The sequence below is a fragment of the Capricornis sumatraensis genome, chromosome 19 (assembly GCF_032405125.1).
Source record: "Capricornis sumatraensis isolate serow.1 chromosome 19, serow.2, whole genome shotgun sequence".
Taxonomy (NCBI): Eukaryota; Metazoa; Chordata; class Mammalia; order Artiodactyla; family Bovidae; genus Capricornis; species Capricornis sumatraensis.
Genome location: NC_091087.1, coordinates 52,528,959 through 52,556,642, shown reverse-complemented (window position 1 = coordinate 52,556,642; position 27,684 = coordinate 52,528,959). Strand labels below are relative to the sequence as shown.

Sequence of the window (27,684 nt, the reverse complement as noted above, 5' to 3'; positions counted from 1 at the left end):
CTTCCGCCCGCGTCCAAGATGGCAGTTACGCGGCCTTCATGACTTTTTACGGGACTGGGCGGCGTTGACGCCGGAGCTGGCAGTGGGTGGAGCGGTTAGTAAACAGCAAATGCGGGAACTGGTGGGCCGGAATCAGCCATGGACTGGAAAGAAATTCTTCGCCGGCGGTTAGCGACACCCAGCACCAGTCCAAACAGTGAGTTTGGGAGGAGCCGCCCGCTGAGAGATCCTGGCTCCAGGGACCTGGGGGGGACGATGGATGGGGAGGAACAGCACCTTTGGTAAAACCTCTCCTGACAAAAGAGGCTGCCTGGGATGTGGTTGAGCGATCCAGAGGGGTTTGACCTACACTTCTCTGGGAAGGGATTTGCAGGAATGAAAAGCTACCTAGACAATCACTTGCTTGGTCCTGACCTCGACTTGTGAGGGATAATTCAAAGTCGCGGTGCCAACAACCCTTCGATCCTACCGTTGCTCTTACCGCCTTTTTATTGTCACACTTTTTACTTCCCTCCTTGCCCGTTTTAGACTTCATAATCCGTTTATCCTTGTCTCTTTCCCTCTACTTCACACTTGTTTGTTAATCAGTCTGGTTAAGTCTATCATTCCTATTCCACACCTCCATCCAGGGCAGCTGAATTGTCTCACTTTTAATTCACGTCCACTAGATGTTAAAGCTGAAACTCAGTACTTTGGCCACCTCATGCGAAGAGTTGACTCATTGGAAAAGACTCTGATGCTGGGAGGGATTGGGGGTAGGAGAAGGGGACGACAGAGGATGAGATGGCTGGATGGCATCACTGACTCGATGGGCGTGAGTCTGAGTGAACTCCGGGAGTTGGGGATGGACAGGGAGGCCTGGCGTGCTGCGATTTATGGGGTCGCACAGAGTCGGACACGACTGAGCGACTGAACTGAACTGAACTGAAGCTAAAGTAGATGTTGCAGTCATTCAGCTACACTTCTTTCGTGTGTCCCTAGACATTGACTCTCCTACACTCCGAGGCAGTTCCTTCTCTCACCTCCTAAACCTCCAATCCTCCAGTATTTCCTATCTACTCTTTATCTGCTCTCCCTCACCTGCTATTCCCACTGGCTCTTTCTGCTGCAGCTCACTGGCCGCCTCCCCCTTCCCTGCATACACCAGGCATACTCCCATTTTCGTGCCTTGGCACTGGCTGTTTCTTTTGTCTGGATATCTGTATACCTTCTTCAATTTTTTTTGTTGTTGTTGTTCAATTTTATCTCAGTGAGAGTCAGTATCCCTGACTCTGGAAAGACGCATGTGTGTATGCACTCATCCACTCAACACATATACTTGTATATCCCTAGAATAGGTGAATGGTAGAATGAGAGTGCAGAGAAGGCAATGGCTCCCCACTCCAGTACTCTTGCCTGGAAAATCCCATGGATGGAGGAGCCTGGTAGGCTGCAGTCCATGGCGTCGCTAAGAGTCAGGCATGACTGAGCGACTTCACTTTCACTTTTCACTTTCATGCATTGGAGAAGGAAATGGCAACCCACTCCAGTGTTCTTGCCTGGAGAATCCCAGGGACGGCGGAGCCTGATGGGCTGCCGTCTGTGGGGTCGCACAGAGTCGGACACGACTGAAGCAACTTAGCAGCAGTAGCAGAATAAGAGTGACTCTTGGGATTTGGGCTCAGTTGATCGTAGTACCACTTACTGAGCTGGAAATAAGGAATTAGAAGAAGAGTAGTAAGGTGAAGGAAAGTAGTAAGGTAAGGAAATCAACCCTGAATGTTCATTGGAAGGACTAATGCTGAAGCTGAAGCTCCAATACTTTGCCCACCTCATGCAAGGAGTAGACTCATTGGAAAAGACTCAGATGCTGGGAAAGATTGAAAGCAGGAGAAGGGGGTGACAGAGGATGAGATGGTTGGATGACATCACCAATTCAATGGACATGAGTTTGAGCAAACTCTGGGAGATAGTGAAGGACAGGGGAGCCTGGCATGCTGCAGTTCGTGGGGTCACAAAGAGTCAGACACAGATGAAGCGACTGAGGACCCAGGCATGCCCAGTATACTCAGTTGTTGGTGAAATGAGCGGGATTCTCATCTGTTGAGGGTGAACAGAGCAGGTTTGAGAAATGCAGTGAAAGTTTGGAACAGTCAGTCACCAAGAGGAATAAGCAAGAGGACCTCAAGGGCAAATAAAATATGTTTTGGTGGTTTTGAGAGGCTGAGTTATTAACTACCATGAAATAAATTTGTGGGACCAAATGTTTACATAGTTCGGCAGTTTTCTCCAACACAGTTATTTAAAAAAAGGCAAATCCAGATATAGGAGAAATGCTGGCAGAAGAGTTTCAGGAAAAGAACTACAGGCATATTGAGAAGGAAGTGAGACCAGGAAGAGGGAAAAGTTTTGAGAAAATAAATCATAGAATCAAAGATCTCAGTGAGGTTGAAGTGCAGTGAGGTTTTGGTAACCATAAGTTTGTTTCCTACGTCTGAGTCTTTCTGTTTTGTAAATAAGTTTATTTGTATCTATTTTTAAAATATTCCACATACAAGAGAGATAGTATGATGTCAGGCGGCCTTAGGAAGTATCACTACAACAAAGCTAGTGGAAGCGATGGAATTCCAATTGAGCTATTTCAAATTCTAAAAGATGATGCTGTGAAAGTGCTGCACTCAATATGTCAACAAGTTTGGAAAACTCAGCAGTGGCCACAGGACTGGGAAAGGTCAGTTTTCATTCCAATCCCAAAGAAAGGTAATGCCAAAGAATGCTCAAACTACTGCACAATTGCACTCATCTCACACACTAGTAAAATAATTCTCAAAATTCTCCAAGCCAGACTTCAGCAATAGATGAACTGTGAACTTCCAGATGTTCAAGCTGGTTTTAGAAAAGGCAGAGGAACCAGAGATCAAATTGCCAACATCTGCTGGATCATGGAAAAAGCAAGAGAGTTCCAGAAAAACATCTATTTCTGCTTTATTGACTATGCCAAAGCCTTTGACTGTGTGGATCCCAATCAACTGTGGAAAATTCTGAGATGGGAATACCAGACCACGTAACCTGCCTCTTGAGAAACCTGTATACAGATCATGAAGCAACAGTTAGAACAGGACATGGAACAACAGACTGGTTCCAAATAAGAAAAGGAGTACGTCAAGGCTGTATATTGTCACCTGCTTATTTAACTTATATGCAGAGTATATCATGAGAAACGTTGGTCTGGAGGAAGCACAAGCTGGAATCAAGATTGCCAGGAAAAATGTCAATAACCTCAGATATGCAGGTGACACACCCCTTATGGGAGAAAGTGAAGAATAACTAAAGATTCTCTTGATGAAAGTGAAAGAAAAGAGTGAAAAAGTTGGCTTAAAACTCAACATTCAGAACACTAAGATCATGGCATCTGGTCCCATCACTTCATGGCAAATAGATGGGAAAACAGTGGAAGCTGGAAGCAGTGGCTGACTTTATTTTCCTGGGCTCCAAAATCACTGCAGATGGTGATTGCAGCCATGAAATTAAAAGATACTTGCTCCTTGGAAGGAAAGTTATGACCTACCTAGACAGCATATTAAAAAGCAGAGACATTACTTTGCCAACAAAGGTCTGTCTAGTCAAGGCGGTGGTTTTCCCAGTGGTCATGTATGGATGTGAGAGTTGGACTATAAAGAAAGCTGAGTGCAGAAGAATTGATGCTTTTGAACTGTGGTGTTGGAGAAGACTCTTGAGAGTCCCTTGGACTGCAAGGAGATCCAACCAGTCCATCCTAAAGGAGATCAGTCCTGGGTGTTCATTGGAAAGACTGATGTTGAAGCTGAAACTCCAATACTTTGGCCACCTGATGCAGAGAGCTGACTCATTTGAAGAGACTCTGATGCTGGGAAACATTGAGGGCAAGAGGAGAAGGGGATGACAGAGGATGAGATGGTTGGATGGCATCACCAACACAATGGACATGGGTTTGGTTGGACTCTGGGAGTTGGTGATGGAGAGGGAGGCCTGGCATACTGCAGTTCATGGGGTCACAAAGAATCAGACACCAGTGAGCAACTGAACTGAACTGATGATATTTATTTTTCTCTGACTTATTATGATAATCTCTAAGTCTATCCTTATTGTTGTAGATGTCATTATTTCATCCTTATGATTAAGTAATATTCCATTGTATGTATGTATGTGTACATGTATATACACACACACACACACCACATATTTAGCTATTCATATGTTGATGGACATCTGGGTTGCTTCCATGTCTTGCCTGTTGTAAATAGGGCTGCAGTGAACTATAGAGTGCATGTATCTTTTCAAATTATAGTTACCTTAAGATATATATACAGGAGTGGGCAGTGGCCACAGGACTGGAAAAGGTCAATTTTCATTCCGATTCCAAAGAAAGGCAATGCAAAAGAATGCTCAAACTACCGCACAATTGCCCTCTCTCACATGCTAGTAAAGTAATGCTCAAAATTCTCCAAGCCAGGCTTCAGCAGTACGTGAACCGTGAACTCCCTGATGTTCAAGCTGGTTTTAGAAAAGACAGAGGAACCAGAGATCAAATTGCCAACATCTGCTGGATCATGGAAAAAGCAAGAGAGTTCCAGAAAAACATCTACTTCTGCTTTATTGACTATGCCAAAGCCTTTGACTGTGTGGATAACAATAAACTGTGGAAAATTCTTCAAGAGATGGGAATACCAGACCACCTGACCTGCCTCTTGAGAAACCTATATGCAGGTCAGGAAGCAACAGTTAGAACTGGACATGGAACAACAGACTGGTTCCAAATAGGAAAAGGAGTACGTTAAGGCTGTATATTGTCACCCTGCTTTTTTAACTTATATGCAGAGTACATCATGAGAAACGCTGGACTAGAAGAAACACAAGCTGGAATCAAGATTGCCGGGAGAAATATCAATCACCTCAGATATGCAGATGACACCACCCTTATGGCAGAGAGTGAAGAGGAGTGAAAAAGCCTCTTGATGAAAGTGAAAAAGGAGAGTGAAAAAGTTGGCTTAAAGCTCAACATTCAGAAAACTCAGATCATGGCATCCGGTCCCATCACTTCATGGGAAATAGATGGGGAATCAGTAGAAACAGTGTCAGACTTTATTTTTTTGGGCTCCAAAATCACTGCAGGTGGTGTTTGCAGCCATGAAATTAAAAGACGCTTACTCCTTGGAAGAAAAGTTATGACCAACCTAGATAGTATATTCAAAAGCAGAGACATTACTTTGCCGACTAAGGTCCGTCTAGTCAAGGCTATGGTTTTTCCTGTGGTCATGTATGGATGTGAGAGTTGGACTGTGAAGAAGGCTGAGTGCCAAAGAATTGATGCTTTTGAACTGTGGTGTTGGAGAAGACTCTTGAGAGTCCCTTGGACTGCAAGGAGATCCAACCAGTCCATTCTGAAGGAGATCAGCCGTGGGATTTCTTTGGAAGGAATGATGCTAAAGCTGAAACTCCAGTACTTTGGCCACCTCATGCGAAGAGTTGACTCATTGGAAAAGACTCAGATGCTGGGAAGGATTGGGGGCAGGAGGAGAAGGGGACGACCCAGGATGAGATGGCTGGATGGCATCACAGACTCAATGGACGTGAGTCTGAGTGAACTCCGGGAGTTGGTGATGGACAGGGAGGCCTGGCATGCTGTGATTCATGGGGTCGCAGAGAGTCCGACACGACTGAGCGACTGAACTGAACTGAACTGGGATTGCTATATCATATGGTAACTCTATTTTTAGTTTTCTAACGAACCTTAATACTGTTCTCCATAGTGGCTATCAGTTTAAATTCCCATCACCAGTGCTGGAGGGTTCCCTTCTCTCAACACCCTCTCCAGCTTTTATTATTTGTGGCCTTTTTGATGATGGCCATTCCAACTGATGTGAAGTGAGATCTCATTGTAATTTTGACTTGCACTTTTCTAATAAGTAGCAGTGTTGAGCATCTTTTCATGTGCCTGTTGGCCATCTGTATGTCTTCTTTGGAGAAATGTCTATTTAGATCTTCTGCCCAATTTTTGATTGGATATTTTGTTTGATACTGAGTTGTATGTGCTCAGTGAGTACTTTTGATTAAATGAATTAGAACATGTCAGGTCTATAAGAGAGGCAGTGACTTGAGGAAGAGCAAGTACAGTGATAAGAAGAAGTAGGAGCATCTGAGAACTTGTTGAAGATGTAGAAGAGGCTATTTCAGTGGAAGATAGTGATTCTTGGTATTTTAAGAAAGTTAATAGATGCTTAGTATCTAAACACAATTGTGAAGGCCTTTTTTGTGCTATAATTAGAGCATAGTATATAGATGTCTTGAAAAAAATGTTGTCTGATTTTAAAAGTTCTTTCCCTCCTTAATCTGTTTTGTTACCAGAAAAAAAAAGTGAACAAGAGTTAAAAGATGAAGAAATGGATTTATTTACCAAGTATTACTCAGAATGGAAAGGAGGTAGAAAAAACACAAACGAATTCTATAAGACCATTCCTCGGTTTTATTACAGGGTAAGTGATATCTAAGCAAATGTCTTGCAGAGTTTATAAATTAAGTATAATTTTTTTAATGGGATAAAAATCTTTTATTTTATAAACAGATAAATTGATTATATTTTAAATTTTGTATATTGTTTTATTATAGTTGACCTTATTATTTTTGACCTGGTTAAATCTTAGTTTTTCATATAAATTGGTATAAGAACACAAAGTTGTTGCTTGCCACTTTTTTTAAGTTCTTTCTTCCTAATTTTTATTATGGATATTAGTTGTGGTGTTCTATTGGGTTCTGTTGTCAGGCTTTCTATAAGACTTAGATTTACTTGGTTGGTCATAATTTTTAACTTTGTCTTTTACTCATATGGTGTAAAATGTTTTGCTCAAGGCTAAACTGAAAAATAGATTGAGAATGGAAAACTTTAAGAGCTATACTTAATTATATGTTTCTTTGTTCCAAAATGGTAAAAGAAGGCTTTGAAGAGCATTGTAGATAAAACAGACTTTCAGAAAGCTATTTACAGCTAAAGTCGAAGGCTACTGAAAACAATAAGACCTATTTAGTATTGTGGAAAGTGTAGCTACCATCATAAAGTTAACTTTGGAATTTTAGCTGAATGTCTCTTAAACCTATTGCCTTCTAAACTCAATTAATTATAACATTATTTGCAAAGAAAGTAAATATTATGTTTTACTTGCATTAAGGTAAGTGAGGTATTGATATAAGTGGATTATCCAGATAATTTTAACTTATTTCTTCAAGTAGAAACTTTTTTCATTTGAATCATTTTACTGCAAACTTTTTTGTAATACTGTGTCTCCCAGCCTTTGAAAAATTATGAGACTAATCCATGTTTGTTGTGGAAAAGCAGCTAATGCCAGAGACATAAACAAAGATTTTTATATGTGTGTGTTTAACAAAAAAGAGGTCACAGCATACATACTTTTCTTTTTGCTTTTTTGCATTTCATACTTTCTTAATCAAAGGCAGTTAGACAACTGAGAATTTTTTGTAGTCTGAGGGAGTGGGAAGGGAATTGACATTTATTGAGTGTCCACCTACTTCAGAACATTTTATGTTCATTATCTCATGTAATCAGAATTGTGAAATTGTTATATTACTAACCCAGAAGGAGCCCTCAGATGCTGACATCACTCCATTCCCAGGACTCCACTTTCCTGTATTTCCAATACCAGCTGTCCCCCTGTGGTTCCTGAGGGAATCCCCTTTTCCCCTATTTCTGTCTCTTCTCTGACCTCTTCTAGATCCCAAATGGTTGCTGGTCTGCAGATGTGGACTTGTGGGATGTTCTTGCCCTGGTTTCTTCTTCTCCTTCCACTCCACTGCTTCAGAGAAACTACCTGTCACCTTTGGTCACCACTTCTCTCCTTGGCTGGTTAGCTGGTTAACTAGCCACTGGCACACAGTTCCTGTCTCAACCCCAGCCTCACCTTCTGATGCTTATTCCTTCTCCATCCTCTTTGATGGGAAAGGATGGCATCTTCGTTCTTAGAAATAAAGTAAAATCATAGCCCCGAATTTGGAGTATGGATTACACAGCTACATTTGATGGGGCAAAGATACATAAAAGAAAGAAGAAATTATCAAAGCAAATTATTTGAAGTTGTTGGGATGAGTCATTTTAAAGCCCAGCTTAGGGAAATCACCACAATAAGCAGAACCTCTGCCTTGGAGGCCAATTAGTTAGACTTTGGCTTGACCATCTGTGAGAAGTAAGGTGATCCAATCTCACCAGGCATACTTGGCTAAAAGTCGCTCTTCAGCTAGTCCTGATTTAATTCTGTATCAGGCTAAGGTTACACTGGGAACGGTTCTATGAATATAAAGTGAAACTTGGGCTACATTGAGAGAATAGAAAAAGTGGTGGGTCATAAAGGAAAGTAAGCATGACACATTCTGATACATTTAGTTTGGGGATGGTTATCTTCCGTTGATTATCTGTCATAGTACTTTACTCCTAGCAGTCACTAGGAAGTAGCATTGAAGTCTGCTTAAGGGAGAGATAACCTAACTACCCAGTAATGGAAATGAGATGGAGAGAGAAAATACACTGAATCCCTGATGTCAGAAGACCCAGATGCATGTTTTATTACTCTAGTTGTACAACTTTGGGCAAGTCATTAACATTAGGACATGAGGATATAGGGGAACAAGGAACCAAAGAAAACAACTCATAAAAAATTAAAATAGACTGGAACTCCGAAGATTTAAATCTTGGGTCTGGGACTGATTAATTGCATATGAATTCTTGATAGTCATCCAGGCCTTGATTTCCTTACCTCTAAACTGAGTGTGATGAAATCCATCACACAGGGCTAGTAGGATTAAATTAGAATGTATGTATTGATGTTTGATATATTGTGGACGCATACTAAATGTGTTTATATTTAAGTAAACTCTGGATCAAAAAAAAGAACCTTGGGCTAGATGGTTACTTTTTCCAGGAAGAACTGGCCTTGCTGATCGCTGAATTCTCTGTGGATCTCTTATTGTTAAATGAACTTTTTAGATAAATGATGACTTGAAGTCAAGCAAAATTGAAGTACAAAAAGTACTTTTGAGACAGTTGCATATATAGTTTTTTAGACCAGATCAGTTCAGTTCAGTCACTCAATTGTGTCTGACTTTTTGTGACCCATGGACTGCAAGTACGCCAGGCTTCCCTGTCCATCACCAACTCCTGGAGCTTACTCAAACTCATGTCCGTTGAGTCGGTGACGCCATCCAACCATCTCATCCTCTGTCGTCCCCTTCTCTTCCTGCCTTCAATCTTTCCCAGCATCAGGGTCTTTGCCAATGAGTCATTTCTTCACATCAGGTGGCCAAAGTATTGGAGCTTCAGCTTCAGCATCAGTCCTTCCAATGAATGTTTGGGACTGATTTCCTTTAGGATTGACTGGTTTGATCTCCTTGCAGTCCAAGGGACTCTCAAGAGTCTTCTCCAACACCACAGTTCAAAAGCATCAGTTCTTAGGTGCTCAGCTTTCTTTGTAGTCCAACTCTCACATCCATACCTGACTACTGAAAAAACCGTAGCTTTGACTAGACAGACCTTTGTTGGCAAAGCAATGTTTCTGCTTTTTAATATGCTGTCTAGGTTGGTCATAGCTTTTCTTTCAAGGAGCAAGCGTCTTTTAATTTCATGGCTGTAGTCACTGTCTGCAGTGATTTTGGAGCCCCCCAAAATAAAATCTGTCACTATTTCTATTGTTCCCCCATCAATTTGCCATGAAGTGATACATTTTGCATAATCCAATGGTCTAGAATTTAAGTGTAGAAATTAACTGCAGTGCATTTTTAGCTGCCAGCTGAAGATGAAGTCTTACTACAGAAATTAAGAGAAGAATCCAGAGCTGTCTTTCTGCAAAGGAAAAGCAGGGAACTATTGGATAATGAAGAATTACAGGTAAGAATGGAATAATTCTTGGCCGTTCCCTATTTGTACTATGTGTGTCATGTGGGATCCCAGGGCACCTAAATGGAGACAGTAGTGCCAAGTGGCTGAAAGCACAGGCTCTGAAGTGATGATTCCCACCAGAATCAATTGCAAAGCTTATGTGTCCCAAGGAGAGTTTTGTCTTGTTTTTTAAAGTCCATAGGTAATTTTAATGTGAGGCCAAAGTTGAGAACCACTATTGTAGGGAGTCATATTAAGAAGAATATCATCTTCTTTATCCTTTGATTACTAATAACATAATAAAAATAGCTAGCATTTATTGAGTGCTTACTAAGTTCTAAAATTTTCATATACAGTTCCTCTTTTATCCATATAGCTGTATGATGTAGGGACTGTTATCCCTACTTTACAAATGAGATTTGAAACACAAGAAGCTTAAGTCCACCATCCAAGATTAAAGACAGGGCTGGGATTTTAACCCTTGCAGTTTGACCCTACAGTGAAAGTGAAAGTCGCTCGGTCATGTCCGACTCTTTGTGACCCCGTGGACTATACAGTCCATGGAATGCTCCAGGCCAGAATACTGGTGTGGGTAGCCTTTCCCTTGTCCAGGGGATCTTTCCAACCCAGGGATCAGACCCAGGTCTCCCACACTGCAGGTGGATTCTTTACCAGCTGAGCCACAAGGGAAGCCCAAGAATACTGGAGTGGGTAGCTGATCCCTTCTCCAGTGGATCTTCCTGACTCAGGAATTGAACTGGGGTCTCCTGCACTGCAGGTGGATTCTTTGCCAACTGAGCTATCAGGGAAGCCCCAGTGATAGACAGTAGTCTATCATTTTAATGGAAATAACACATTTTAAAACTATTTTTAAAATTTTTTGTTCTGTTGATAATAACATCTTAAATATCTTAAAATTTTGCAATTCTCCTAAGAACTTATGGTTTTTGCTGGACAAGCACCAGACACCACCCATGATTGGAGAAGAAGCAATGATTAATTATGAAAATTTTTTAAAGGTTGGTGAAAAAGCTGGACCGAAGTGCAAGTAAGAATAATATAATTAATGTAAGAGTATGTTACATTAAGCATTTTAAATGCATCAAATAAATGTTAATGAAAATTTAAGTCAATGATATGATCATTTAAGTCAACTTTTCATTAAACTAATCAAGTTTAATAAAATTATTTATAGTCAAGACTATTACATTGGTATAAAGTTGTTAAAAGAAATAATATAGTTTATTTACAACACTGTAGTCCCTCATTCTTAAGGCAATAGAATTTAAAGATGTATGACTTAGTATTTTAAGTTTTGATAGTTCTCACTTTGATTTTTTAGTTGTTTGAATTTATGCTATTTTCTGCTGAATCATATAGAAGTCATTTTTTTATTATATTGGCAGATGATTTAACATTTATTTTCTTTTCTTAGGCAATTTTTCACAGCAAAAGTCTTTGCTAAACTCCTTCATACAGATTCTTATGGAAGAATTTCCATCATGCAGTTCTTTAATTATGTCATGAGAAAAGGTGACTCCATTTTCATTTTGCTTCAACTCCTATCTGAGAATCAAGAATTTGGGTCTTTGCTTTTATAATAGCCCTTCCATGTCAAACATCCCTTTTATTAAATTTGAATAGCAGAATTTCTTGTCTTTTGACCAAGATTTGTTTTCCTATTATTATGATTCTCTCCTGGAACTTACTAGAGCTGAAATTTTCTACCATATGTTTAGGTTCACTATTATAAAAAAGTTTATAAAAAACAAAACAAAAACCTCTTCTGAAGATGCTAGCTAACTAGATATATCAAAAGCTGAACCAAGAATTTTAATGGATTGTTATTTGAAATATTTTAATTCACTGGTCATTTCATTTCACAAATATATTACAGGTTGAGTTGCCTGAGAGGATAGTTTCAAACTCAAAACTGTAGCCGCATACTCAAGGAGCTTTTATTAAACAACATGGAGTTGTTATGATTCCTATAAGTTCCATAATGACTTGTCAAATTCTGTGTGAACCATCTTTAACTGATATTTGGTTGCAGTAATTAACCTCAGTAGAATAAAATCTGCTTCATTGAAGGCATAACTTATACTCCTTTTTGGTGGAACACCAGGATTCTCAAGGGCATCAACTTTATTGTCACTTTAGGCATGGTAGAATTGTTGATATCTGCAGTTAATTCTATGGTATATTTATTTCAAACAGTTTTTGGATTAATGAATAGTATATGTGAGAAAATATATGTTTATGTAGTTATTAAATTAGCTTGTCCTTCTAATCTCTCTTTATCTCCTTTTATGCATATATATACCAAAGGATAGATCTTAATAATTATATTTCATTTTCTCATTTACTGTCAGTTTGGCTTCATCAAACAAGAATAGGACTCAGTTTATATGATGTTGCTGGACAAGGGTATCTTCGGGAATCTGTAAGTATTAACCTACTTTTATAACTACTCTAGACACCAAAATGCTAAATAATAGTTATCACTGGATGTTGAGATTACAGATAATGTAAGGGCAAGGAGTTTTTCCTTTTTTAAGAAATATAAGAAAAATAATGTGACTATATTCCTACCTGTAGGTTTGGGTCATAAGGTCAGTTACCAAGAGGATATTTATTACCCATTAGGTGGTTGTGAAGAGTTGGACATGACTGAGCAATTGAGCATGCACAGACACACAGACATACACACTTACACACATATACTAATGTAATTAAGCCGAGTTATCAGCAAAGAATTATATTACAGCCTCATGATACAAATCATTATTTTTCTTGTAAGTGTAACTATTTTAATTATATGGACATGTTTCTTTTCAGCTCAGAATTTTTTCCCAAATATATATAAAATGGGAATGGAGTTATGCATAAATATGAACCAAGATAATTAATCACTTAGATATATGTTCAAATATAAGATTTAAAGAAATGCAGATTCCCTGTTATAGTTTGTTTCCTGTTATAATTTGTTGCACTCTGTTTTATCCAGATTTATATAGATAGAATCTGTTAGCTCATACTGAACATTTACACTTAACCTTTCTAGGGCCACAGTACTGTTCTTGTCCTTTAAGGTTCAGATCGACTTGACAAAAGGTTCTTGGTTCTATCCATCTCTCTATAGCAAAGAAGATATATTAACTATTTGTTGATACTTATTCAGGTCAGATATTGGAATACTTCTATAGCTCTGAGGATTCTTGTCAGCCATTAGTTGGTTTACAAAACAAACATCTCTTTTTGCCTCTTGCCATGAATGGAAACAAAAATTTTAAAAGGGATGGGGAGAAGGGAGAAAAAAGCAACAGTGTATCTCTATAGTTGTGTTTAAAAGGGAATAATCTTCCCTTCTGTCAATGAAAGGAAACACTTCTCTCAAAGGAAAAAAACCTCTCTCCTAACCTTGGTGCTTTGCCTTTTGAAACCAGACTTTGTGTCTCCCTTATTTAAAAGATAGTGATTTCCAGCGCCAACATCTGTAATTTGAGTAGTATAGGCAAACTTTCATTCAACTATTAAATCTTAAATAAGCAATTACCAAACACTTAATTTATGCTAGGTACATTGCCAAGCCTTACCCTTATGTATAATAAGGTGCTTTTTTCCTAACAGTGAAGAGGCAGACACTAAATTATCTGCAATATGATTTCAAAGACTGACAAGTTCTAGGGAAAAAATAGGGTCATAGGAAAGAGTATGACTGGGGTTGCGAAACTATTTTAGATAAGATGAAAGGTGCCTCTTTGAACTAGTGACTGAGTTTTAGCCATGAAGGATGAGAAAGAACCAGCCTTTTGAAAATGTAATACAAAGGGAATAGCAAGTTCAGTGTCCCCAAGGCACAGTTAAACCTGATCTGTTTTAGAAGCAGAAGGAAGCCAGTGTGTCTAGAGCATATGACCAAGGGTTAGAGTAACAAGGGGCTTCCCTGATAGCTCTGCTAGTAAAGAATCCACCTGCAAAGCAGGAGATCCCAGTTCGATTCCTGGGTCGGAAGATCCCCTGGAGAAGGGATAGGCTACCCACTCCAGTATTCTTGGGCTTCCTTGGTGGCTCAGACAGTGAAGAATCTGCCTGCAAAGTGGGAGACCTGGGTTCAACCCCTGGGTTAGGAAGGTCCCCTGAAGGAGGGCATGGCAACACACTTCAGTATTCTTGCCTGGAGAATCCCCCTGGACAGAAGAGTCTGGTGGGCTACAGTCCACGGGGTCGCAGAGTTGGACATGACTGAGCAACTAAGCACAGCACAGCACCAGAGTTGACAGAAGGGGAAGTTGGAGAAGTAGGCAGGGCCACTTATATTAGGGCATGGTAGGGAGTTTGGGTTTTATTTTGAGACTAGTAGGAAGCCAAGAGAACTTTTAAGCTGACTCTGTCAGATATGGTTTACATTGTATTTGTTTATTTATTGGCCACAAAGCATGTGAATCTCAGTTCCTCAACCAGGGATTGAACCCAGGCCACAGCAGTAAAAGTCCAGACTCCTAACTACTAGACCATCAGTGAACTCCCTGGTTTACATTTTAAATTTTGGTGGTTTTTTTTTTTGGCCATGCTGCTCGACCTGTGGAATCTTAGTTTCCTTACCAAGAATCAAACCCATGGCCCCTGCAGTGGAAGTGCAGAGTCTTAACCACTAGACCACCAGGGTACTCCCTAGTTTCCATTTTAAAAGATCACTGGATGTGTGGAGAATGAATTGTAAGGAGCCTGGAGTCAATGAATAATTAGGAAACTACTGTAGTTGTCCAGGTGAGAGATGATAGTGGCCCAAATCAGAATGATGATGTGAAGAAGCCAGTAATAGATCAATTTAGTATTTATTTTGGACACACACACCCCAACAACAACAAAAATTTGCTGCTGGATTAGATGTTGGAAGTAAAGCATAGGGGCCTTGGTAAAGAAAAGGTAGGAACCAAGTTTAAATTTTTTACTTTGAATAAATAGTGGAATAGGGGGAAATAGGTGAGGACTAGGGTTGGGGATGATAAGAGTCCAGTTTTGGGCTCACCATGTATGAGATGCCATTGGTTATACAACTTAGATTATAAAGTATCTCAGAGGAAGTAGAAACCTTATATATCAGGAGGGACAAAGCAAAAGTAACAAAATTGTAAAATATAAGAAACCATGAGAGATATTTAAATATATAATCTTGGAATAGGGAAAGCTTTTCTGAGTATGACAAAGCTGAAAAGTCTAAAAAACAAGTTCAGCTAATTTTTTAAAAAATCTGTAAAGCAAAGACCATCATAAACAAAGTAAAAACAAGAAGCTGGGACTTCCCTGGCGGTCCTGTGGTTAAGACCTTGCCTTCCAGTGCATGGGGTGCAGGTTTGATCTGTGGTGATTGGGGAAGTGGTCTGGGAGCTAAGATCCTACATGCCTAGCAGTCAAGAAGACAACATACAGCAGAAACAATATTGTAACAAATTCAATAAAGACTTTTAAAAACAGAAAAGAAAACAGTAAGCCAAGAAAAATATCTGCAACTTATTCACAGACAAATGACCAATTACTCTAGTGGATAAAAAGCTCCTGGAAATCAAGAATAAAATGGCTGTTAACCCAGTAAAAACTGGGCAAAGGATACAAATAGTTTGCAGAAAGTAAATACAAATGCTTCTTAATCACAGGGAAAAAAATGTTAACCTCACTTTATATGAGAGAAATGCCAAATAGATCTACACTAAAATATCATTTTTTACCTATCAGATTGGCAAAGATCAAAAAGTTTGATAATGACTTTAATGAAGGAATGTAAAATAGACCATGGGTTCCCAAACTTTTCCAGTTCATTGAGATGCCCTTATTGTCTCAGTAGTTTTTTCCATAGAAAAATGGCCAAAAGAAATACCTAACAACTCCATTTATTAACCAGTTGTTTTTGTTGTTTAGTCACTAAGTCATGTGTGACTGTGTTGCGACCCCTACTATACCCCACCAGACTTTTCTGTCCATGGGATTTCCCAGGCAAGAATACTGGAGTGGCTTGCCATTTCCTTCTCGAGGAGATCTTCCTGACCCAGGGACTGAATCTGCGTCTCCTGCATTGGCAGGCGGATTCTTTACCTCCAGTGCTGTGTGCTCAGTCATGTCCAACTCTTTGCGAGCCCATGGACCATAGCCCACCAGGCTCCCCTGTCCAAGGAATTCTCCAGGCAAGAATACTGAGGTGGATTGCCATTTCCTTCTCCAAGAGCCACCAAGGAAGCCCATTAACCGTTAGTTTTAGCTGGCACTGTACAGTTACTCGGCCCTGGGTCGGACACGGTCATCCTTGATTCCTTTGCCACACTAATTTTCACATGATACTTGCTTTATCACAGCAACCACCAAAAACCTAGCTTTGCAAGGATGAAATAGAGTCAAGGGAAAGTAGCTCAGACATGTCCAATTCTTTGCGACCCCATGGACTATAGCCCGCCAGACTCCTCGCCCTATGAGATGTAGCAGGCAAGAATACTGGAGCGGGTTGCCATTCCCTTCTCCAGGGAATCTTCCCAACCCAGGGATTAAACCCAGGTCTCCCACATTGCTAGCAGATTCTTTACTGTCTGAGCAAGAGTAGATGTTATCAAAAGGAATAAATTTCAATCTAATGTGATTGAAATGTGAATGACCTTGAATTCATAGCTCTAGCCCATGGTGATATGTTGTGCAGTATCCAGTAGATGTCGCTGTGTTTCCTTGAGTTTAGTGTATCACTCTTGGGGCATAATTTGGAAGCTGATAAAGCCTTCACAATGCTGGTGGTAGTGTGAAATCAATATGTCCTTCCTGGGGAAGTGTGAAGTTTGCTGATGTCTATCAAAATTATAAATGTGCACATGCTTTTGACCCAGCAATTCAACACAGAAGTTATGTCCTATATTCCCCCATAGTATCTATGAGTGAAAAATTACCTTGGCCCCTATAGTATGTTATTTTTTTTTTGGCCATGCTGAGTGGCATGTGGAATCTTAGTTCTCTGACTAGGGAATCCAACCTATATGCCTTGCAGTGGAAGCATGGAACCCTAACCATTGGTCTGCCAGTGTATTCCCTATAGGATTTTAGTGTCGCAAAAGATTATAAACAGTATAGATGTCCATTAGTAGAAGACTGGTTCAATAGATTATGGTACATTCATACAGTGAAATAATAGACAGCTGTATTTTAAAGAGTAGCAGTTCTTCAAGAGCCAAAATGGAATGACTGCAAAGTATATTGAAAGTGAAAAAGAAAGTGAAAGTGAAGTCGCTCAGTCGTGTCCGACTTTGCGACCCTGTGGACTGTAGCCTACCAGGCTCCTCCGTCCATGGGATTCTCCAGGCAAGAATACTGGAGTGGGTTGCCATTTCCTTCTCCAGGGGGTCTTCCTGACCCAGGGATCGAACCCAGGCCTCCCGCATTGCAGGCAGATGCTTTAACCTCTGAGCCACCTGGGAAGCCCACAAAGTATATTGCTAAGTGATAAAAGGAAGATAAGAGAAGAATTTTCATGGTATGCTGCTACATCCTGGTAAAAAAGGAAAAGAAATATACATATATATGTATTAGCTTAGATGTGCATCGGTTATCTTTGGACATATATCAAAAACTGATAATGTAGGTTACCTCTGTGGAAAAGAAATAGGTGAGAAGAAAACTTTTCAATGAATACTTTTTTGTTTCTTTTGTCTTTGGAACTATGTAGAATGTGTTACCTATTCAAAAATATGTTAAGATGTAAATAAATGGGATATATAAAATAACTTCACCACTAATACAGTTATAAATTTATTTCATTATTATATTTTCAATGCTGAATAATTTTCAGACTGAAATTGTATTTTAGTATCTAATGAAAAATCAAGATCAGACATTTAACACTGTAAAATTGTATTTTGTTTTGTTCTTTCAGGATTTAGAAAACTACATATTGGAACTTATCCCTACTTTGCCACAGTTAGATGGGCTGGAAAAATCTTTTTACTCCTTTTATGTTTGTACAGCAGTTAGGAAGTTCTTCTTCTTTTTAGACCCTCTAAGAACAGGTAAAAGAAAATCTTATCTCACTTAGACATTTTCTAAATCTCAGTAACTAGAGATAAGTCTTTAAAATGTAATTAATTTTCCTAACATGTCATTCCCACTGATACATAAATATTTTGATATATAGATCTTTTGATTTACTTGCACCAACCACCATCAGCTATGTGACAGTGGGCATGTGACATAACCATTTACAATTTGTCTTTAAAATGAAGTTATCAACTAGCTGACCTATGGTTCTTTCCAGTTTAAAGAAGCCAGGTATTGATATATTTGCTAGCCCTAATGGGTAATATACTGGAGAATTATTCTTTTTGATGAAAAATATGAATTGGGAGATAGGAAGACCATTTAGCCATAATGTATTTTTCTCATTCTCAAGTTAACCATCCTATATGAAGATCAGATTTGTAAATTTTGCCTCATGTTTTAACAGCACACTCTATCAACTGTTCTAACCTGCTAGACTGGGACAGAGAAAGGAACGGAAGGCCCAAACCAAAGTCCTTGGTTCTTTTAGGTCCTTGAAAGTGGCAGCTGTGTGAATCCATCACAGTATGGGGTAGCTGTCAGTCTTTTTTAAATGCCTTTGTTAAAGACATACACATCTTTTCCCTTTGAAATTTACAAAATAATAATAGCCAACAGTTTTGACTGTTTATTATATACTATTATGCTAAGCAGTTTACATAGATTCTTTCATTTCCTTCTCAACTCCATAAAGAAGGTATTATTATCCACATTTTATGTGTAAAGCAGCTGAGACTTAGATAGATTGCATGTCTAGAAATGGTATTTAAATCCCAGCTCTCTGCTCTTAACCATGCTTTATATTGTTTTCTATTCCAGAACCTCCAAAGGAAAATGGAGACAGTCTCTTTATTTGACTACTAACAGTATCATATCCATAACAATAAAAAAAATTAACTTTTTTTGGAATCTTGTATCAATGTAATTTTGGAATTTATCAACTGGATATGTATTTGGTGGTATATAGGTAGACATATCTATATGAGATTTTATTAACTATTCCCTGCAGATTTCCCTTTTAACATCAATATATAGTAAGGACTTTGGAACATGAGAGCTAGGAAGCTTTAAAATACCAATTGTGTGATTGCTCTTCTAAAACAACATTTTTATAAAATTGAGTTGCTCTTGTTTTTAAAATTAAGTAATTGTGTTTCTCTTCTTTAAAGGGAAGATAAAAATTCAAGATATTTTAGCATGCAGCTTCCTAGATGATTTATTGGAGGTAAGTATGTTTTTAAATTACTTAATTCTATCACTTGATAGTTGCTATCTTCTAATTATGTCTCTATGTTCATCTAGTTAAGGGATGAGGAACTATCCAAGGAGAGTCAAGAAACAAATTGGTTTTCTGCTCCTTCTGCCCTAAGAGTGTATGGTATGTTCTTATCATAATGCTAAAATTTGAATTATCTGTTCCTCAGTAAATGTTTCGTTAACTTCTATTCAAAGGACAGTTTTAAACATAGCCTGATTACCTTAGGGCGTCCCTGGTGGCGCAGGCAGTAAAGAATCCACCTGCAGTGCATGAGACCTGGGTTCAAATCCTGGGTTGGGAAGATCCCCTGGAGGAGAGCATGGCAACCCACTCCAGTATTCTTGCCTGGAGAATCCCTGTGGACAGAGGAGCCTGGCGGGCTATAGCCCATGGGATCGCAGAGTCAGACACGACTGAGCGACTAAGCACAGCACAGCACAATTTACCTTAAGATCAAAGTATTCTAATTTTCTTAAGAGCTTCTATTCTAGATTACTAAATTTTGTTTAAATACCAACATTTTATATGTGTATATGTATATATTTTTAATATAGTTGATTTATAATGTTGTGCCAATCTCTGCTATACAGCAAAGTGCCAGTGCTTTATATTTTTGTGATTCTTAATCTAATACATTTCTAGAACTTTAATATCGGAGAAGGCAATGGCACCTCACTCCAGTACTCTTGCCTGGAAAATCCCATGGGCAGAGGAGCTTGATAGGCTGCAGTCCATGGGGTCGCGAAGAGTCAGACACAACTGAGCAACTTCACTTTCACTTTTCACTTTCATGCATTGGAGAAGGAAATGGCAACCCACTCCAGTGTTCTTGCCTGGAGAATCCCAGGGACGAGGGAGTCTGGTGGGCTGCCATCTATGGGGTCGCAGAGTCGGACACGACTGAAGTGACTTAGCAGCCGTAGCAGCAGCAGCACTTTAATATAACATAAGGAATGTGGTTTGACTATTGTTGACTCAGAAACATTAATATGAACATCACCTATGATCTTGCACTGTGATAAAATGCTGCTCTCAGGGTCCACAGAAGGATGTCTTTGGACCTAGTTTGCTTTTTTCTTGAATTTCATTAGTCTGTTACACTGTTCTATTGAGTGATCTTCTGACTTGTTTTGGCAACCTTGACCTCTGCTTTCAAATGCCAGCATTCCAGTGCTTTATGTTGGTTGACCCACTGTTGCTGCTGCTGCTAAGTCAGTTCCATCGTGTCCGACTCTGTGCGACCCCATAGACAGGAGCCCATCAGGCTCCCCCGTCCCTGGAATTCTCCAGGCAAGAACACTGGAGTGGGTTGCCATTTCCTTCTCCAATGCATGAAAGTGAAAAGTGAAAGTGAATTCGTTCAGTCGTGTCCGAGTCTTCACGACCCCATGGACTGCAGCCCACCAGGCTCCTGTGCCCATGGGATTTTCCAGGCAAGAGTACTGGAATGGGTTGCCATTGCCTTCTCCGAGTTGACCCCCTACCTCCATCTAATTTAGAATCCTAGGAAAGTTCTAAAAGGTTGCAAACTGAAAACAAATAATGTAAGTGACACAGCATAAAGGCATCATGAATTTTCTTTGACTGGTTTCTGGCTTAACATTGTTCTGATAGAGATTAAAGGAATAGTAGGTGACTACCTTGACTGTTACAAAATTAGTTTAAAGATCAAAATATTAACCAATAAAAATAACTTTTTGTTTGTTTTGGTCATAAGTGTCTTTTTATTGTCTTTCTTCCCAAGGCCAGTATTTGAATCTTGATAAGGATCACAATGGCATGCTCAGTAAAGAAGAGCTCTCCCGCTATGGAACAGCAACCATGACCAATGTCTTCTTAGACCGTGTTTTCCAGGAGTGTCTCACTTATGATGGAGAAATGGTAGTAGTTTAAACCTCTTGAGTTTTGAAAATTTAGACTCCCACAATTTCCAAAAGCCCTTTTTTTAAAATAGAAATATAGTTGACTTACAATGTTATATTAGTTTCATGTATACACCATAGTGATTCAATATTTTTATAGATTACATACCAAAGTTATAGCAAAATATGACTATATTCCCTGTGTGAAGATTTCATTCTTTTTATGGCTGAGTAGTATTCCATTGTATATATACCATGTCATCTTTATCCACTTACCTGTCGATGGATACTTAGGTTGCTTCCATATCCTAGCTTATGTAAGTATTGCTGCTGTGAACACTGGGATGCATATCTTTCCAAATTACTGTTTCCATTTTCTTAATAAACATCCAGGAATAGAATTGCTGGATCATATAGTTCTATCTTTAATTTTTTGAGGAACCTCCATACTGTTTTCCATTGTGCTGGACCAGTTTGCATTCCCACCAACAGCGCATGAGGGTTCCCTTTTCTCCACATCCTTGAACACTTTAGTTATCTTTTATTTGGTTTTTTGTTTTTGCATGCGGGGTCTTAGTGGGATTGAACCCATGCCCTCTGCAGTGGAAGTGCCAAGTCTGAACCACTGGACTGCCAGGGAAGTTGTTAGTTCTTTTTGATGGTCGCCATTCTGAACAGTGTGAGGTGATCGTAATTTTGATTTGTGTTTCCCTAATGACTGGTGATATTGAGCATCTTTTCATGTGCCTGCTGGCCATCTGATATCTTCTTCAGAAAAATGCATGTTTAGGTCCTCTGTCCATATTTAATCACAAAAGCCTTTTTCTTGATGTGATATAGCAGTATTTTCTGTCAGTGTATAACAGTATCTTAAGAAGTATGAACTGATCAAATTGTTTGAGATTCGGAGCCTTTGATCTTAAGGTAAATTTGCTTAAAAACATTACTTCCCTTATGCACTCAGGACAAATAGAAATTTTTACTATTTTGTTCATTTCATTGTTGGTACAACTACTGTAGAGGAATGTTGTAGGCTAGTAAAAAAAGTAAAAATCTGAAAAACATGTAAATACTATTGACTATTTTCATATAGATGGTTCACTCACTGAGTTACCAGGTCAGATATAGTACCATATATGCCATGATTTAAATCTAAGAATCAGGTTGTATTATTCTAAGTGACTACCTTAGTAGCTAAAGATTCGCTAACATGCGCCTGTCCTTTTATCACAACAATTCAAAATATATACTTGAGAAGAAAATTCTAAATAGCATTTTTAAGTCTCCATTCTTGCTATTAAAAATATGTGTTAAGGATCTGATAGCTTTTTCAAACCAATGATGCTTAAGAAATAGTCCTACTGTCAGCAGAGAATCAGGGTTTTAGGTTTTATCATTTAGCTTCAATAACAGTTTTCTAAATGAATCCATTGTTAACCAACTGCCAAAGAAAAAGAGGGAAAAGGCACAGAAACTGCTTCATGACTCCCACAGCTGCCTAAACAGTGAGCAGCTTGGAGTATACTAATGACGTGATGAATAAAGAAAATCAGAAGCTACTGTTAGGCGTGGAGTTTAGACCATGATAAGGCTGCACCTCTAGCTCTTATACATAGAGTTTATCAGAAAAGAATTCTTAATCTTAGCCTAAAAAAATCCTTTCCAAGATTATAAACATTTTTTTCCCAAGTGAAAATCTCTGAAGTACTTTACTTCTTTTAACCATGCAAAAAAAGTAATCTGTGACTACGCTTTTCTCATAGAAAAAGCTTTCTGTTCTCTTCATGTCTTTTTAGGCTTCATTTGTATTCGTTTGCTCCCTTTTGGATGAAAACAGTGTCAGATCACTGTAGAATATCTGGCACTCTTAAGATGACTTATTGGAAATCATCTGAATTAAAATTTCAAAGCAGTATTTCATACGACCACACTGAACTGAAAATGTAAATTTAGTGGCCATACACAATAGCTGTCACTCTCCTGTCCATTTCAAAACCCTGATAAATGAAAATTATGATTTAACACAGCAAATCTCATAAGAAAATGAGCTGTGCCCCCAAAAACTGTCTGTACAGGTTAACTGCAGTGTATAGAATTCCTAGAAACCAACATTAAGTATAGTTAAGTATGAATTTTGCATTTCATATTAAAAAATTGCCATCTTTGATTACAAAATAGGCTCCAATCATCAGACATTCATTTGAAAAGTTAATTACAAATTACAAATAAGGATTCTAATGATCATCATTTTCTTTTCTTTAGGACTATAAGACCTACCTGGATTTTGTTCTTGCATTAGAAAACCGCAAAGAACCTGCAGCTCTGCAGTATATTTTTAAGTTACTTGACATTGAGAACAAAGGGTATCTGAATGTCTTTTCCCTTAATTATTTCTTTAGGGTAAGTCTCATTTGTGTAAGTGTACCTTTGTTATACAGTTTGGTTTAAATTACTTACTAAGGGACAATTTTATCTAACTTGGGGTGTTTAAATTTAGCAAAAGGATTTATATAACAGATTTCAGAAGGAAATCAAGTCTAGTTTTAGTTTTTTTCTATTTTTGAAAATATAAATGGGCTAAATCAGTGCTGATTTGATTAGTTGTAAGGTACTTTAGAAGTGTGTAAATACATGTCAGGCTTATTAACCAGTGGAGATAAAAACATGCCTGAGAAAGTCTGTGCTTTTGGTGATCAAAAACTAGTATGTAAAATTCTATAGAAATATGACACATTCAGAAAAGAGAACTCCTTTCCACAGAAGTTTTGCCAACCTGGTAGTTGTAGATTCTTTTAGTTGCTATGCTATAACAAATATAAATTTAAAAGTTGGCTAGAATTCATATTTCATTGTGAAATAGATTTGCTGAAATACTTATTCTGTGCCATAAATAGTCTCAAAAAATAGCATGATGAGCTCTGAAGTGGAATTTGATTGTATCTGATAAGTATTCAGCTGTAGCAGGTATAAATGTAGGAATGTCCATCCTTTTAAGATAAATCATTCCTCAGTTTGAATGGTGGCTTTTCTGCTTGATGGAATGGTTTTGTACAGTACTATTCCACTCCACTGCCACATAGCTAGTTTTCAGAAGACCATCTGGTTTTCATATGGAAGATCAATGGTAAGAAGACATTTTTTTTTGACATTTTTTTAAAACAGTAAAAATGAACATTTTCACATTTTTGTTGTAAACCATTTTCCCCGGAAGGATTTTTTTTTTTCCATTTAAAAATTTTGTGATACTCCTAAAATAACTTTGTCTGATTTCTAAGTTTCAGAGTATATAGTTAATAATTTCATGTTAAATTCCCTGAAAGGGAATACGAGAAATTATGATTTTCTAGGTAGTAATGACTACATCTTATTATAAGGATAAAATAAATTACATCCAGTATGAGGATGCATTTTTTAAAAACTGAATGCCACATGGACTTATATCCATGACTAATCTGAGAATCTGATACCACCTATCATAGGTATGCCCCTGCTTTAAGCAGACCTATTAAATGAAAATTCAGTTTTAGGAAAACACAGTAAATATATCTTTCAAATTACTCAGTCCCTTTTCACAACTATTTCTTTATAGTATTTCTACTCTTATGATATTTTATTTATTAAATACACTGAAAATATTTTATACATTTGTTTTAGACTTGGTTGTATGGGCTAAGGTAAAGTTACTGGTACCGAGCCTGGCTGTGCATAAAGCCTTTGTGCATCAGTATCCCAGTGATAAAGCTAGGCCCGCATATGCACTCTAGATCACTTCATCCACGTCTGCTGCTCCAGTAGATGAGAGTGTACTCAGATTCCCGTATGCTGCAGAGATGCCCTGTGCACACTGGGATCAGTGGCACTACAGAGTGACACTCAAAACATATTTCACTGATTATTTTCCAAGAATTTTAAGCTTTCACATTTTCCAGTGAATGACTCCCACCTAAAATATTTGTTAGTCCAACTGGATCACTGCAGTTTCTTCAGTCTCTTTTTTTGTTAAAGTTCATAGAATAATTTGAGGGAGGTTTTTCTGTCAAGAATATGAAGTATAGGGTGGGAGGGGAGGTGGTAGACTGGGTGCCTTAAAGAATGGTGAAGGTTTGAACAGCGTTCCCGGAAAATGGGAGGAGCAGATCACAACAGAATTGCAAGGCCATGTTGTAAGGCCTGTCTGGGGTTGGAGACCATTCTTACATAATAGTAATCTTACATAATAGTAATCTGTACTCTTGTATACTTTCCTTATGAAGTTCTCCATGTGTATCTAGAAAAGTTGATGACTACACCAATCGAGTGTTTAGGTTTTGCTCAACAGATGTAAAGCAAGGTCAAGGAATTTGAGAAAATTGGCAAGGATGGTTAAAACAATGAGACTTATGGTCTGATAGGACAGGAAACAGAACTAGAAAGGGGGCCATGGGAACAGGACAGGGAATGTTGTGTATTTTATATTTTTTGTTTAAGGATTTATTTCTATTAAATACAGGCCATACAAGAACTAATGAAAATCCATGGACAGGATCCTGTTTCATTTCAAGATGTCAAGGTTACTTTTTTCTTTAATTTATGTAATTTACAGCAGATAATCATTTGTATTAAATGAAGTTTTTACCTGAAAGCAACTTATGATATACTGAACCAAGTATTTGCAGTTATTTGTTCTGAATTAATACTGAAGTCATTAGCAACTGAGACAATGATGGGACTAATGATTTACACAGTTGAACATTTTAACGCTGTCAGTCTTGTGTTCTCACTGGAAGCATTCGTTCAGATTGAAAATTGAAAGAATCAGTACAGCCTGTATCTTTTAGCAGTCTGTTCCACCATAAACTGAACTGGGGCAAACTTTAGGTTCAGGCACGTTTTTAGTCCACTCCTTCAGAGGGCTTGCTTGCTTTGGTATTATTTAAGGAGACATCAATCTTACTGTATGAAAACCACTACTATTTGAAACACATGTCACTACTTAACATTTTAGTAATCAGACCTTCATCAGCTGTAAAACACATAAGGGCATCCAGTACTGGTTCAGGTGAAGTAATGTAATAAAATAACCCATCCCATTTTAACCAAATATAATAAAAGGCTATGTCAGTTTAATATAAATGAGACAAATCTGAAACTATGCAACTGGCAATTTAAAAACAAGTCATTTTATATGGCCACCAATGTGGAAAGGGAAATTTCACATACACACCAAATTAAAAAGTCATACATTTACCTGAATTGTTCTAATCTTTAAAAATGTAATTTAAATACTACTAAATACATTGAGTAATTTTAATATAAACAGATTAGAAAACATGTACTGATACCCCATAAGTAATCTTATAGTGCACTTAATAATATAGAAAAGGTTCTTCCATCTGTTCTAGTTATTTTTATCACCATTTAGTGTCATTGTGGAAGACTAATTCTTTTAATATTCCCCCTATCCATTCCAGGTCCAGAGTAAAACATTGACATTATTATTGGAAATGAAGTTTTGTCCATGTCTTGGCTCTAAAGCATTTAAGTTTTTACTTTGAGCCAAGTCTGCATTAAATCAAGGCCCTGCTTTACCCCTAATTAGAAGAAAATAGAGATACAAGTAATTACCACATATACAAAGAACACTACATTAGATAGTTTTGCCACTAATTAGCTATGTGGCTTTAACTGAGCTTCACTTTCTTTATAAGAAACATACAGGCATACCTTTAAAAAAATTGTTTTTAATAAATTGAAGGTCTGTGGCAACCCTAGTCAAGCAAGTCTATTGGTGCCATCTTTCCAACAACATTATCTCTATTTCACATTTTGGTAATTCTCACAGCATTCATTGTTATTATTATTAGCTATATGTTGATCTCTGATGTTTGACATTACTATTGCAAAAAGATTACAACTTGTTGAAGGCTCAAACGATAGTTTGCATTTTAAGCAATATTCTTTAATTAAGGTATGTACATTTTATTACATATAATGCTGTTGTACACTTGAGAGACTACAGTGTAAAGATAAACCTTTGTAATGCACTAGGAAACAAAAAAATTCACATGAGTTGCTTTATTGCAATATTCACTTTATTGCGGTGGTCTGGAACTGAAATCAAAATATCCTCAAGGGTATGCCTCTACCTAAGGAATCTTCCACTAAAATTCTGTGTATATAGAAAACAGATGGATTGCCTATTAAATGAAAAAGGAAAAACTAGAACAAAAAAATTTTATATAAGCTCAAGTGCTAGCCCTAAATTTTAGATCACTGTGTGATAGAAATTAAATGAATCAGATAGCAAATTTCATTGTATTTTTTCTTCCTGTCTTGCAGGATGAAATCTTTGACATGGTGAAACCGAAGGATCCTTTGAAAATCTCTCTCCAGGATTTAATCAACAGTAATCAAGGAGACACAGTCACCACTATTCTAATTGATCTGAATGGCTTTTGGACTTATGAGAATAGAGAAGCGCTTGTTGCTAATGATAATGAAAACTCTACAGACCTTGATGATACATGATCTCTCAAAGACTAGACTGTATTCATTAAAGTAATCTTGAATGCTGCATGTAAATCTTTTGACACAGAATCCTTAGAAACGGTCTAAATAAAATA

The 27,684-nt window shown here is 38.0% G+C and overlaps 1 protein-coding gene across 2 annotated transcripts; it reads left to right on the top strand.

Annotated features, from left to right (window-relative positions):
* Positions 1-35: 35 nt before the first annotated feature.
* Positions 36-27,681, top strand: PPP2R3C (protein phosphatase 2 regulatory subunit B''gamma). 2 transcript variants are annotated; one of them, XM_068991375.1, is made up of 13 exons: positions 36-196; positions 6,364-6,491; positions 9,800-9,904; positions 10,915-10,943; positions 11,331-11,428; positions 12,268-12,338; positions 17,802-17,934; positions 19,132-19,187; positions 19,265-19,340; positions 20,965-21,101; positions 23,345-23,482; positions 25,572-25,631; positions 27,401-27,681. In XM_068991375.1, the coding sequence occupies exons 1-13, from the start codon at positions 139-141 to the stop codon at positions 27,587-27,589; spliced, it is 1,278 nt and encodes a 425-aa protein (XP_068847476.1). In that variant the 5' UTR covers positions 36-138; the 3' UTR covers positions 27,590-27,681. The 2 variants fall into 2 exon arrangements, with proteins under 2 accessions (XP_068847476.1, XP_068847475.1); XM_068991374.1 differs by having other exon boundaries at positions 10,831-10,943.
* Positions 27,682-27,684: the final 3 nt, after the last annotated feature.